The sequence below is a fragment of the Oncorhynchus nerka genome, linkage group LG10 (genome assembly GCF_034236695.1).
Source record: "Oncorhynchus nerka isolate Pitt River linkage group LG10, Oner_Uvic_2.0, whole genome shotgun sequence".
In the NCBI taxonomy this organism is placed as follows: Eukaryota; Metazoa; Chordata; class Actinopteri; order Salmoniformes; family Salmonidae; genus Oncorhynchus; species Oncorhynchus nerka.
In genome coordinates this window covers 25,536,539-25,550,285 of record NC_088405.1, presented here as the reverse complement: position 1 = coordinate 25,550,285, position 13,747 = coordinate 25,536,539, and the positions used below count along the sequence as shown (strand labels likewise).

The following is a 13,747-nucleotide window of genomic DNA, read 5'->3' as shown; positions in this document are numbered from 1 at the left end:
TCTGCTTGCCGTCTTGCAGTGAAGTGACATTGACAAATACAAAGTAGTGTGTTTACATTATACTTTTGACCACAACCAAGAGACAGTTTAGAAGACGTGTTGTACTGGATCTGTGCTGGGACTCTTTCGAGAGGCAAGAATGTCATTGTTGGGTTGAATGCACGATAATAGAAACCATTGTGGTGTTTTCAGTGGAAGTCAAATCAGGTCACTTTTGTTATCAACTGTTTCTCTCCTCAGTCCCTCTTGACTTGACTGAACCCTTTGCTGGTTTCTATCCCTGTCTTGATCAGCAACAAACCTGTGATGCCAGGTGAAAACAAATATCTTCTCAATCAATGACATCAACTGACCAAGAAGAAGAGAAAACTAGCAAAAACTGCAGGCATCTTTTAAAACTAACATCTACTTTGAAAAACAATAAAGTGAAAACATTTAAATATTGAGAAAGGCTATTGGAATGTGCATATACACTGAGAGTACAAAACATTAGAAACCTGTGCTCTTTCCATGACATATACTGACCAGGTGAATCCAGGTGAAATCTATGACCCCTTATTGATTTCACCTGTTAAATCCACTTCAATCAGTGTAGATGAAGGGGAGCAGACAGATTAAAGAAGGATTTTTAAACCTTGAGACAATTGAGATATGAATTGTGCATGTGTGCCATTCAGAGGGTAAATGGGCAAGACAAAATATTTAAGTGTCTGTGAACGGGATATAGTAGTAGGGGCCAGGCGCACCGGTTTGAGTGGGTCAAGAACATCAACGCTGCTGGGTTTTTCACTCTCAATTGTTCCCCACATGTATCAAGAATGATCCACTACCCAAGGACATCCAGACAACTTGTTTGAAGCATCAAATCAAATGAAATCAAATGTTATTGGTCACATACACATATTTAGCAGATGTTATTGCGAATGTAGCGAAATGCTTGTGTTCCTAGCTCCAACAGTGCACCCATCCCGTTAGCGGGATCATTTTCATCAGCAACCGCTGATTAGCATAGCGCCACAGTCAAATAATATTACAAAAAAATATTCATATTCATGAAATCACAAGTGCAATATTGCAAAACACAGCTTAGCCTTTTAGCCACAATCCACCTGTCGTCTCAGATGTTGAAATTATGCTTCACAGCAAAAGCAATCCAAGCGTTTGTGTAAGTTTATCGATAGCATAACAAAACATTATGTACACTAAGCAAAGTAGCTAGGTCACGAAAATCAGAAAAGCAATCAAATTAATCATTTACCTTTGATGATCTTCGGATGTTTTCACTCACGAGACTCCCAGTTACACAACAAATGTTTATTTTGTGCCATAAAGATTATTTTTATACCCAAAATAACTCCATTTGTTTGTCGCGTTATGTTCAGAAATCCACAGGAAAGAGCGGTCACCACAATGCAGACGAAAATTCCAAATAATATCCATAATGTCCACAGAAACATGTAAAAAAAATGTTATAATCAATCCTGGTGGTTTTTAAAAATATATATTCGATAATATATAAACCGGGTGTGTAGGTTTTTCAATAACACCGGGAGAAACAATGGCCGCTTTACTCTGTAGCGCAAAACTCACTCTGAGAGCCCCCACCTATCCACTTACACAATGTGATCTTTCACCCTCATTTTTTCAAAATAAAAGCCTGAAACTATGTCTAAACACTGTTCACACCTTAGGGAAGAAATAGAAAAAGGAATCTGGTTGATATCCCTTTAAATGGAGGATAGGCATGCAAAGGAACAGAGAGGTTTCAAAATAAGAGGCACTTCCTGATTGGATTTTCCTCAGGTTTTTGCCTGCAATATCAGTTCTGTTATACTCACAGACAATATTTTTACAGTTTTGGAAACTGTAGAGTGTTTTCTATCCTAATCTGATGATTATATGCATGTTCTAGTTTCTGGGGCTGAGAAATAGGCAGTTTCAAATGGTACATTTTTTTGCCAAAAACTAAAATACTGCCCCCTACATGCAAAAGGTTAACACACTTAAATGTCTTACTCGGCCATAGGGAACGAGAGCCCACAGTCCATGGAAATGGTTTGCATCGATGGCACTGTGTTTACCTCAAAGTGGGCAAAGAAGGTGTTTCGGTTGTCTGGGAGAAAGACATCGGTGTTCACGGTGTAATCCGTGATTGTCTGTAGACCCTGCCACATACATCTCATGTCTGAGCCATTGAATTGTGACTCCACTTCGTCTCTGTACTGATGTTTTGCCTGTTTGATTGCCTTACGGAGGGAATAACTACGCTGTTTGTATTCAACCATATTCCCAGTCACCTTGCCATGGTTAAATGTGGTGGTTGAGGGAGAGGTTTGCTACCATCTATCCACGGTTTCCAGTTTGGGTAGGTTTTAATAGTCACAGTGGGAACAACATCCCCTATACACTTCCTAATGAACTCATCTTGATGAGTCATCGTGTCCGTGAATACATCAATGTTATTCTCTGAGGCTACGCGGATCATATCCCAGTCCGCGTGATCAAAACAATCTTGAAGCATGGATTCCGATTGGTCAGACCAGCGTTGAATACTGGTACAATACTGGTACATTTGTACATCCTTTTTGAGTTTCTGCCTATAAGAAGGGAGGAGCAAAATTTAGTCGTTATCTGATTTGCTGAAAGGAGGGCTGGGGAGGGCCTTGTAGGCATCCCAGAAGAGAGAATAGCAGTGATCTAGTGTTTTCCCAGTGCGAGTACTACAGTCAATGTGTTGATAGAACTTCGGTAGCATTTTCCTCAAATTTGCTTTGTTTAAATCCCCAGCTACAGTAAATGAGGCCTCAGGATATGTGGTTTCCAGTTTTCATAAAGTCCAGTGTAGTTCCTTGAGGGCCGTAGTTGGCTAGAGGGGGAATATACACGGCTGTGAATATAACTGGAGAGAACTATCTTGGGAGGTGATAAGGTCGGCATCTGATTGTGAGGTATTGTAGGTCGGGCGACCAAAATGACTTGAGTTTTTGTATGTTATCACAATCACACCATGAGTGGTTAATAATAAAACATACACCAGTTCTTTATTCCTGTCTGCGTGATTTACTGAGAACCCAGCTGGCTGTACGGACAGAGACAGTATATCCGGTGAGAGCCATGATTCTGTGAAACAGAGTATGTTATTGTTTCTGATGTCACTCTGGAAGGAGATCCTTGCCCTGAGCTCATCTACTTTATTGTCCAGAGACTGAACATTAGCGAGTAATATACTCAGAAGCGATGGATGGTGTGCCCGCTTCTTGAGTCAGACTAGAAGTCCTTTCCGAATACCTCTTCTCCGCAGGCGGCGTCATGGAGCATTCTCTGGGATAAGTTCAATTGCCCTGGGGGTTCAAACAAAGGATCAAATTTGGGAAAGTCATTTTCCTGGTCGTAATTCTGGTGAGTTACCCCCGCTCTGATATCCAAAAGTTCTTTCCACCTGTATGTAATAGCACAAAAACGTTCTGGGCTTATGTTTGAAATAATACACACAAAAAAAACAAAATACAGCAAAGGTGCTTAGGAGCTAGCGCAGAGTTGCCATGTCTGTCGGCATCATCTTACTAGCATTGGAGTCAACACGGGCCAGCATCCCTGTGGAATGCTTTCGACACCTTGTAGTCTATTCCCTGAAGAATTGAGGCTGTTCTGAAGGGAAAAGGGGATGCATCCCAAAATTAGGTGGTCCTAATGTTTTGTACACTCAGTGTATAATACCTAAATAAAGTCACATTTTTTGTAGTGAATCAATGCATCATGCTCCTCCCTGGGCGGTGTCGAGATTACCTGGGATTCATAATGAGTGTGGAGTGGGACATCTGTCACTGCCCTATTTATGGCCTGCTCTCTTCTCAGAGGAGGAGGTATTAGACTGGTATTAGGTGGGAGATTGATTTAGCTGCCGCACATTGCAGGATATTGGCCTTAAAGGGATACTTTGGGATTTTGGCAATGAGGCCCGTTATAGACTTATCGAGTCAGATAAACTTGTGAATTAAAATTGCATGTCTCTGCGTGCAGTTTGAAAGTAGTTGCTACCTAGCGCTAGCACAACTTCCAGTTAGCATTAGTGCAATGACAAGAAGTTTATGGGTATCTGGTAGGATGCTAGAGACTTTTAAAAAACTATCCACGAGTTCATCTGACTCTGGAGAAGTAGATACAGTGCCTCATTGCCAAAATCCTGAAGTATCCCTTTAATGCATAAAGAAAGTCAGAGATGGTTCAAAGTATTGTATCCATTTTATTATTTTTCACTAAATGTAGTAGTATAAAAACAACAGTAACCATTTTTGGGCCCAATATCTTTAAAAGAAGTCTAACTATGGAAAGAGCAGATGTTCTTAATGTTTTGTATACTCAGTGTATGAAGTGCCTTCAGAAAGTATTCCCACCCTTTGACTTTTTACACAATTTTTTTGTGCTACAGCCTGAATTTAAAATGCACTAAATGTTGCTTTTGTGTCACTGGCCAACACACAATACCCCATAATGTCAAAGTGGAATTATGCTTTTAGAATTTTTAACAAATTCATTAAAAAAGTAAAGCTAAAATGTGTTGCATTAACAAGTATTTTTCCCCTTTGTTATGGCAGGTCTAAAGTTCAGGATAAAAATAAAATGTGCTTAACAAGTCACATAACAAGTGTACTTACTCTGTGTGCAATAATAGTGTTTAACATGATTTTTGAATGACTACCTCATCTCTGTACCACACGCATGCAATTATCTGTAAGGTCCCTCAGTCAACCAGGGAGGTTTTCCAATGCCTCACAAAGACCTATTGGTGGATGGGATAAAATAAAAAAAAGACACTGAATGTGCCTTTGAGCATGGTGAAGTCATTCCTTCCACTTTGGATGCTGTATTAATACACAGTCACGACAAATATACAGACATCCTTCCTTCCTAACTAAATAAAATGTATTGGTCACATACACATACACTAATTTACCAAAAGTATGTCGACACCTGCTCGTTTATGTCACGATCGTCGTATGAAGCGGACCAAAGCGCAGCGTGATATGTGTTCATGATGATTTTTTTAATTAAAGAAAGCACTGAACACTGAATACAAACTATGCAAAACAATAAACGACCATGAAGCTATAATGAGAACTGTGCTGACACAAGCAACTAACATAGACAATCACCCACAAACAAACAGTGAAACCCAGGCTACCTAAGTATGATTCTCAATCAGAGACAACTAATGACACCTTCCTCTGATTGAGAACCATACTAGGCGAAACATAGAAATCCCAAAATCATAGAAAAACAAACATAGACTGCCCACCCCAACTCACGCCCTGACCATACTAAATAATGACAAAACAAAGGAAATAAAGGTCAAACATGGACATTAACATGGAGTTGCCCCCCCCCCTTGCTGCTATAATAGCTTCCACTCTTCTGGGAAGGCTTTCCACTGAAATTTTGAACATTGCTGCGGGGACTTCAATTCAGCAACAAGAGCATTAGTGAGGTCTTTATGATCCTCACGTTGTTCATGGAGACATTGTCATGCTGAAACAGTGAAGTGCCTTCCCCAAACTGTTGCCACAAAGTTGGAAGCACAGAATCGTCTATAATGTCATTGTATGCTGTAGAGTTAAGATTTCCATTCACTGGAACTAAGGGGCCTTGCCCAAACCATGAAAAACAGCCCCAGACCATTATTACTCCACCAAACTTTACACTCTGAATTCGGGCAGGAAGCGTTCTCTCTCCTGGCATCCTCCAAACCCAGATTCACCCGTCAGACTTCCAGATGGTGAAGCGTGATTCATCACTCCAGAGGACGCAGTTCCGCTGCTCCAGAGTCAGCTGGCTGTGAGCATTGCACATGCTGATCTTAGGCTTGTGTGCAGCTGCTCGGCTATGGAAACCCATTTCATGAAGCTCCCGACAAACAGTTATTGTGCTGACGTTGCTTCCAGAGGCAGTTTGGAACTCTGTAGTGAGTGTTGCAACAGAGGACAGATGATTTTTATGCGCTATGCGCTTCAGCACTCGGCAGTCCTGTTCTGTGAGCTTGTCTGGCCTACCAATTCACAGCTGAGCTGTTTCCACTTCACAATAACACCACTTACAGTTGACCGGGGCAGCTCTAGCAGGGCAGAAATTTGACCAACTGAACTTGTTGGAAAGGTGGCATCCTATGACGGTGCCACGTTGAAAGTCACTGAGTTCTTCAGTAAGGCCATTCTACTGCCAATGTTTGTCTATGGAGATTGCATGGCTGTGTGCTCGATTTTACACACCTGTCAGCAACGGGTGTCACTGAAATAGCCGAATCCACTAATTTGATGGGGTGTCCACATACTTTTGTATATACAGTGCATTCGGGAAGCTATTCACACCTCTTTTTAAATATTACAGTCTTATTCTAAAACGGATTAAGTTGTTTTTTTCCCCATCAGTCGAAACACAATACTTCATACTTTATTAAAAAACTCAACAGAAATATTATTTACATAAGTATTCAGACCTTTGACTAGAATACAATATATATATATATATTATATATATTAAATGTGTAAAACAGTACATAAACATTATTAAAGTGACCAGTGTTCCGTTATTAAAGTGACCTTTGTTCCATGTCTATGTACATAGGGCAGCAGCCTCTAAGGTGCAGGGTTGAGTAACTGGGTGGTAGCCGACTAGTGGCAGTGACTAAGTTCAGGGCAGGGTACTGGGTGGAGGCCGGCTAGTGGCAGTGACTAAGTTCAGGGCAGGGTACTGGGTGGTAGCCGACTAGTGGCAGTGACTAAGTTCAGGGCAGGGTACTGGGTGGAGGCCGGCTAGTGGCAGTGACTAAGTTCAGGGCAGGGTACTGGGTGGTAGCCGACTAGTGGCAGTGACTAAGTTCAGGGCAGGGTACTGGGTGGAGGCCGGCTAGTGGCAGTGACTAAGTTCAGGGCAGGGTACTGGGTGGAGGCCGGCTAGTGGCAGTGACTAAGTTCAGGACAGGGTACTGGGTGGAGGCCGGCTAGTGGCAGTGACTAAGTTCAGGGCAGGGTACTGGGTGGAGGCCGGCTAGTGGCAGTGACTAAGTTCAGGGCAGGGTACTGGGTGGAGGCCGGCTAGTGGCAGTGACTAAGTTCAGGACAGGGTACTGGGTGGTAGCCGACTAGTGGCAGTGACTAAGTTCAGGGCAGGGTACTGGGTAGAGGCCGGCTAGTGGCAGTGACTAAGTTCAGGACAGGGTACTGGGTGGTAGCCGACTAGTGGCAGTGACTATGTTCAGGGCAGGGTACTGGGTGGAGGCCGGCTAGTGGCAGTGACTAAGTTCAGGGCAGGGTACTGGGTGGAGGCCGGCTAGTGATGGCTATTTAATAACAGTCTGACGGCCTTGAGATAGTCCCAGCATTGATGCACCTGTACTGACCTTGTCTTCTGGATGATAACATAGTTATTAACAGGCTCATGCTTGGGTGGCTGAGGTCCTTTATGATTTTCTTGGCCTTCTTGTGACACTGGGTGCTGTATATGTCCTGAAGGACAGCCATTGCCGGAGAGGAAAGAAACCGCTGAAGGATTTCACCATAAGGCCAACGGTGACTTTAAAACAGTTACAGAGTTTAACAGTTGTGATAGGAGAAAACTGAGGATTGATCAACAACATTGTAGTTACTCCACAATACTAAACTAAATGAGTGAAAAGAAGGAAGCCTGTCGAGACTAAAAATATTCCAAAACATTGATCGTGTTTGCAATAGTAAAACGGCCGTTTTTTATCCTGAATACAAAGAGCTTTTTGTCCTGAATACAAAGAGCTTTTTGTCCTGAATACAAAATAGCTTTTTGTCCTGAATACAAAGAGCTATGTTTGGAGCAAGTACAACACATCCCTGAGTACCGCTCTTCATATTTTCAAGCATGGTGGTAGCTGTAATCATGTTATGGGTATGCTTGTCATCGGCAAGGACTAGGGTTTTATTTTTGATAAAAAGAGCTAAGCACAGGCAAAATCCTAAAGGAAAACCTGGTTCTGTCTACGTTCCAGCAGACACTGCAAGACCAATTAATATTTCCGCAAGACAATAACCTAAAACACAAGGCCAAATATACACTGGACTTGTTTACCAAGAAGACACTGAGTGGCCTAATTACAGTTTTGACTTAAATCAGCATGAAAATCTATGGCAAGACTTGAAAATGGCTGTCTAACAATGATCAACAACAAATTTGACAGAGGGTGAAGAATTTAAAAAAGAATAATGTGCAAATATTGTATAATCCAGGTTTGCAAAGCTCTTAGACACCCAGAAACACTCACAGCTGTAATCACCGCCTTAAGGTGATTGACTCGGGTGTAAATACTCATGTAAATTAGGTATTTCATTTTCAATACATTTGCAACCATTTCTAAATACATGTTTTCACTTTGTCATTATGGGCTATTGTGTGTAGATGGGTGTAATCCATTTTGGATTCAGGCTGTAACACAACAAAATGTGAAATAAGTCAAGGGGTATGAATACTTTCAGAAGGCACTGTACTTTGTCGTGACGATATAGAAGATAGATGTGTTCTAGACAAGTATGCCCATACCATCTATTGGCAGATTTGGTGATCTGGAGAGGTAATTGTTTTAAAAGCGAGTGGCGAGTTCCTACATGATTTCCTGATTTCACAGTTGGACCACAAGTTAAATCATGGTGAAATTGTTTATTTTACCCACTGATAGAAAATAGGCTTTCACCAAATCGATAGACTGAAGAGTACAGTTTGGACAGTACAACAGAAATTACGCTCCAGGTTATGTGCATTTGTTCATTGTGAGTGAGTTTATTGTGGCCAGACATGGGCCTATAGTTTTGCCCGAAGGAGCACAAGGAAGAAAGCAGATGTGCACATTATGTCGGTCTGCTGCATGAGTTTGGTCAAGTGTTTTCTTGTTATTGTAGCCCTGAGCAGTATGAACACAACAATGTATGTTAGCACTGTCAGTTCTCTATTCTCTCTAGCGAATTTGTTCATGCAGCTGTATGCTGTCTGATTTACAATGCGTGTGTGTGCGTGTGTGTGCTTGTGTGTGTGTGTGTGTGTGTGTGTGTGTGTGTGTGTGTGTGTGTGTGTGTGTGTGTGTGTGTGTGTGTGTGTGTGTGTGTGTGTGTGTGTGTGTGCGTGCATAATGTGCGCGTGAGTGTGTGTTTTTGATTGGCTTTCACCAAATTGACAGGATTTTCATGATTTTTTTATCCCTTTAAGTTCACCCACATATACACCTGTATATCTACAAACACACACAAATGCACACACATATGCACACACATATGCACACATATACGCACACACATACGCACACACATACGCACACACATATGCACACACAAATGCACACACATATGCACACACAAATGCACACACATATGCACACACACACACACACACACACACACACACACACACACACACACACACACACACACACACACACACACACACACACACACACACACACACACACACAATGAGAATGCCATGGCCTCCACCGCCCTTGCATGTCAAGCTCTGATCAGAGGCACTGAAGTCGATTAGAGTCTGAGTAATCTAATTAGGCTGCATTAACATAGATAGAGGTTGATATCATGATTGACAGAGGAACGGGAGGATGAGGTCTTATCTTTGTAATGGCATTTGCCTCAGTACACAAAAGGCTGATGCATATAGAACACATTTCCATCAAGATGTACTGTATGCGATACAAGTGCTATTTTCTGTCTGCCCACAATACTTTATTTATCAAGGTGTTATGACAGCAAATGTTTTCTAAATAATGCTGCAGTTATTTTCACCACAAGTGTATTGAATCATAAGCAAAGGTTATTAAATGTGTTTGTGCATACTGTGATATAATGCAGATTTACGCATAATGCCTGTCATACTCCAATAGGTCTGCAGAGACATCTTATACTTGGTTTGAGAAACAGCTTATGGGAACTCATGTAAAAACATCTCGCTACCTTCTGGTCAATACTTTTTTGCCAAAAAATCAAGATAAGGTAGCCTATTAATATTTTTTGTGTGATGAAACTGAGCCTCATAGCAGATTCACTGCAAGACCTTGAATTCTCTCTCCGAGATGGAGTATATTTATTCCAGATTTGTATTCAGAAGTGATGCTTGAGAAAACATGTCCAGAAATCTGACCCATAATTCCCCATTAATCCTCTTTTCTGCCCCCTGTCCATGGCCAGGATAGCGTAGCTGTGCTCTGGAAGGAAGCCCTAGGTGTAGCACTGGGACTTTGAAGTCAGTGTCAGCCATCTTAGCCTGGGCCCTCACCCTGAGCTGTTGCATGGCCGCCTTTCATCCATGATTCATTTTGTGGTGGTATGAGAGAAATGCCACTGAAAACTTTTTTTTTAAAGGCAGGACCAAAGTTGACGTTGTGTTATTCTCCGTACATTTGCCTTGGGGAATGACTTGAGTAAACCTGTCCATTGTCCTTGAGGCCTCATTTCTAGTCCATTACATTTACTCTCATTCTCTGGTTTCAAGATGAAAACAGAAGTGTTTTTTTCACAAAGGGAAATCGTGAAACCAATAACTTATTTTCCCTGTTTCACAATAGGCTAGGTAAACTCGAGATGGGGAGAGAAATAAAGAGAGAGAGAGAAAACACCACACTTTTGCTTCAAAATGAGTTGGGGATCAGGAGAAAATACAATGTCTGAAATATGAATCCTGAAGAGTACATTTTGGAAAGTACAACAGAAATTTTCCTCCAGGTTATGTGCATTTGTTCATTGTGAGTGAGGTTATTGTGGCCAGACATGGGCCTATAATTCTGACCAAAAGAGCACAAGGAAGAAAGCAGATGTGCACAGTATGTCGGTCTGCTGCATGAATTTGGTCAAATGTTTTATTGTTATTGTAATTTCCCTTTGTGGCCCTGAGCAGTATGAACACAACAACATACAACTTATTACGTACACCCATCTAGTACCTGGTCGGACCCCCTTTGCCTCCAGAACAGCCTGAATTATTCGGGGCATAGACACTTTGCTCAATTGGTATCATGGGACCTAAAAGTGTGCCAGGAAAACATTCCCCACATCACTACACTGCTTCCACCAGCCTGTACCATTCAGGATGGGTCCATGGACTCATGCTGCTTACACCATCAGCATGATGCAACAGGAAACGCTGGAGACGCTTCTTCTTGTTTTTAGCTGATAGGAGTGGAACCCTGTGTGGTCGTCTGCTGCAATAGCCTCTTTGGGACGAGTTGTGCGTTTTGAGATGTCTTTCTGTGCACCACTGTTGACCTGAGACATTATTTGTCTGTTTGTGGCTCGCCTGTTAACTTGCACAATTCTTGCCATTCTCCTTTGACCTCTCATACCATGCTCAAAGTCGCTTAGGTCACTAGTTTTGCAGGTTCTAACATTCAATCGAACAGTAACTGAATGTCTTGCTGCCTGTCTGCCTGCTTTATTTAACAAGCCACGGTCACTGTCTGTAGGATCGATCCATTTTCTTGAGCAGGGTGGTGTACCTAATAGGCTGACTAGTATGTTAGCACTGTCAGTTCTCTATCCTCTCTAGCGAATTTGTGCATGCAGCTATATGCTGTATGATATACAATGCATCTGTGTGTGTGTGCGTGTGTGCATGTGTGTGATCGTACATGTGTACATGCGTGTGGAGACTCCACCTCTGTGGACTGTCTGCTCTGAACACTGATGAGGGTCCTGAATAAGTAATTAATCCTCTAGAGGTGCAATGAGAGAAGAATGGGAAAAACCACAAACCCACACACAGAGAAGATTGCCACTATTCCCACTGTGCAGAGTGAGACACTCTTTGCAAATGGCACGGTTCACCTCCCTTTAAAAATCCAGTTTGACATTTGGCATGGCTGCAGCTACAGCTGTTGGCTTGTTAATTCTCTGTGGAGACCCCGGCATCCCTCCCCCTTTAATTTGCCTGTTCTGCACAACATCTCTGGAGAGGCTTCCCTCCACATTTCTCTGGGGGATGCACACCCGCCACTAACTTCCCTGGCTGTGACCCATAAACAGAGAAAATCTGTGTATTGAAACTGAAGCATTGGTAGGTATTACAACAGAAATTCAAACACCTGTTAAAACACATTACATTTTTTGGCTTATAACAAAAGGAAGCAAAGCTGTTTGATGCTGATCGCTGAAAGCTTTTCACATTTACTGCCACTGAAATAGCCTTGAACATGCCAGAGTAGAGAATGAACTGACAAACCTTTCCAATATCCTTTAGAGAAGGGAGGCACGACTGTCACTTTTCCAGGAAGGCCTTTTTGACCTAAACGTCAATGTTGTGAGCAAAAATGTAATAAAATAATCAGTTAATCAGTTCAACATAGTTACAGTTGCACCTGCCTCTGATGTTCCTGTGTTTTTTGGCTGTACTGTTTGTCTCTGCTTCTCTTTCAGACATCCGTGGACTGCAGACCTTCCTGGACCAGGCGTCTCGGCAGGGTCTGGACGTGTCTCTGCAGAGGGTGGACCGCAACGTGAGCAGGGTGTTCACCAACCTGTTCAGCACCATGCGGACTGAGGAGCTCAACCGCTACCGGGACACGCTGCGGCGGGCCGTGCTTCTCATGAGCCCCCGAGGAGCACAGGTGTTCATCCACCAGGTGAGGGGTGTGGTCACCAGCATGGTACCCTCTGTTCTGTTTGGGATTAACTGAAAGGTCAAATGGTGATGTTATTTCGATATGGGGAAATCTCAAATGACCCTGCAGAGGGAGTTGAAATGTGGAGATGAAATGAGATGTACCGTATCACAGGCCAACTGGACAGTGAAACAGGTGAATGCCCTACATATCCCAGAAAGAATTTCAACTGGTTATCATCCTGAAAATTAATCATATGCACTGTATATTAATAAATTACAACACAGATAGTGAATACACCATGGCTTTAATGTTTTGACACCCCTTTGATCTCCCCCCTGTGAATTCCACAGCATCTGTTTTTCTCACTACTAGGTTTAGGCAGATTGTGCGTGATTTGATCTCCATTTCAATTAATTAGAGGCTTTTGGGGGTCATAAAAAAAAGAAAGTTGCCGTCTTGTAGCTCATGACTGTTTTGACAGGTGAGCTGCTTCCTGCCGTGAGACATGATCCACAACTCAAAGTCTTGGTGGATATGTGCATACCTGCATGCTCAAGTGCATGTTATATATTTTCCTACTCTTTAATCTTAACAAATAAGCAGTAAGCCCCTTTTCTGTTGTTCCCGCAATCACTCTCATAGATTAATAACACACATCCTTCATTTACCTAGCACTCCAGAAGCCAAATTATAATATGATCATGTATAAACCAGCAAGGGAACAAATATGTTAATGATATAGAAAATCATTAAAGGCCCAGTGCAGTCAAAAACTTCCACACTATGAGGTTGGAATAATACTGTGACATTGTGAAAATGATGATAATGCCTTTTTAGTGTAAGAGCTGTTTGAAAAGAACGCCTGAAATTTCAACCAGTTTTGGTGGGACGGAGCTTTGTCCTGCCTGGTCTGGATAAGAGCGTCTGCTAAATGACTTAAATGTAATGTAAATTTGTTAATACACCAATGAGAAAGTGAGTTCCAAACCTCTAGGCCAATAACAGCTAGCTTTCAGTTTTCCCCTCCCCACTCAGACCAATTCCAGAAAGTCCTAGCAAAATTATGTCTGTAATTACATTAAAGTAGCTAATATGAAAATATACTGTTACCGTATGGTAATGCAATTGGAT

At 42.1% G+C, this 13,747-nt stretch overlaps 1 protein-coding gene across 1 annotated transcript in view; it reads left to right on the top strand.

Moving 5' to 3' along the window:
• LOC135573695 (glutamate receptor ionotropic, delta-1-like) overlaps positions 1 to 12,688 on the top strand; it is a 73,250-nt gene extending 60,562 nt beyond the window's left edge. Inside the window, exon 3 of the mRNA XM_065023284.1 lies at positions 12,429 to 12,688. Within this exon, the coding sequence (XP_064879356.1) occupies positions 12,429 to 12,688 (260 nt within the window). The remainder of the gene's footprint in view (positions 1 to 12,428) is intronic.
• Positions 12,689 to 13,747: the final 1,059 nt, after the last annotated feature.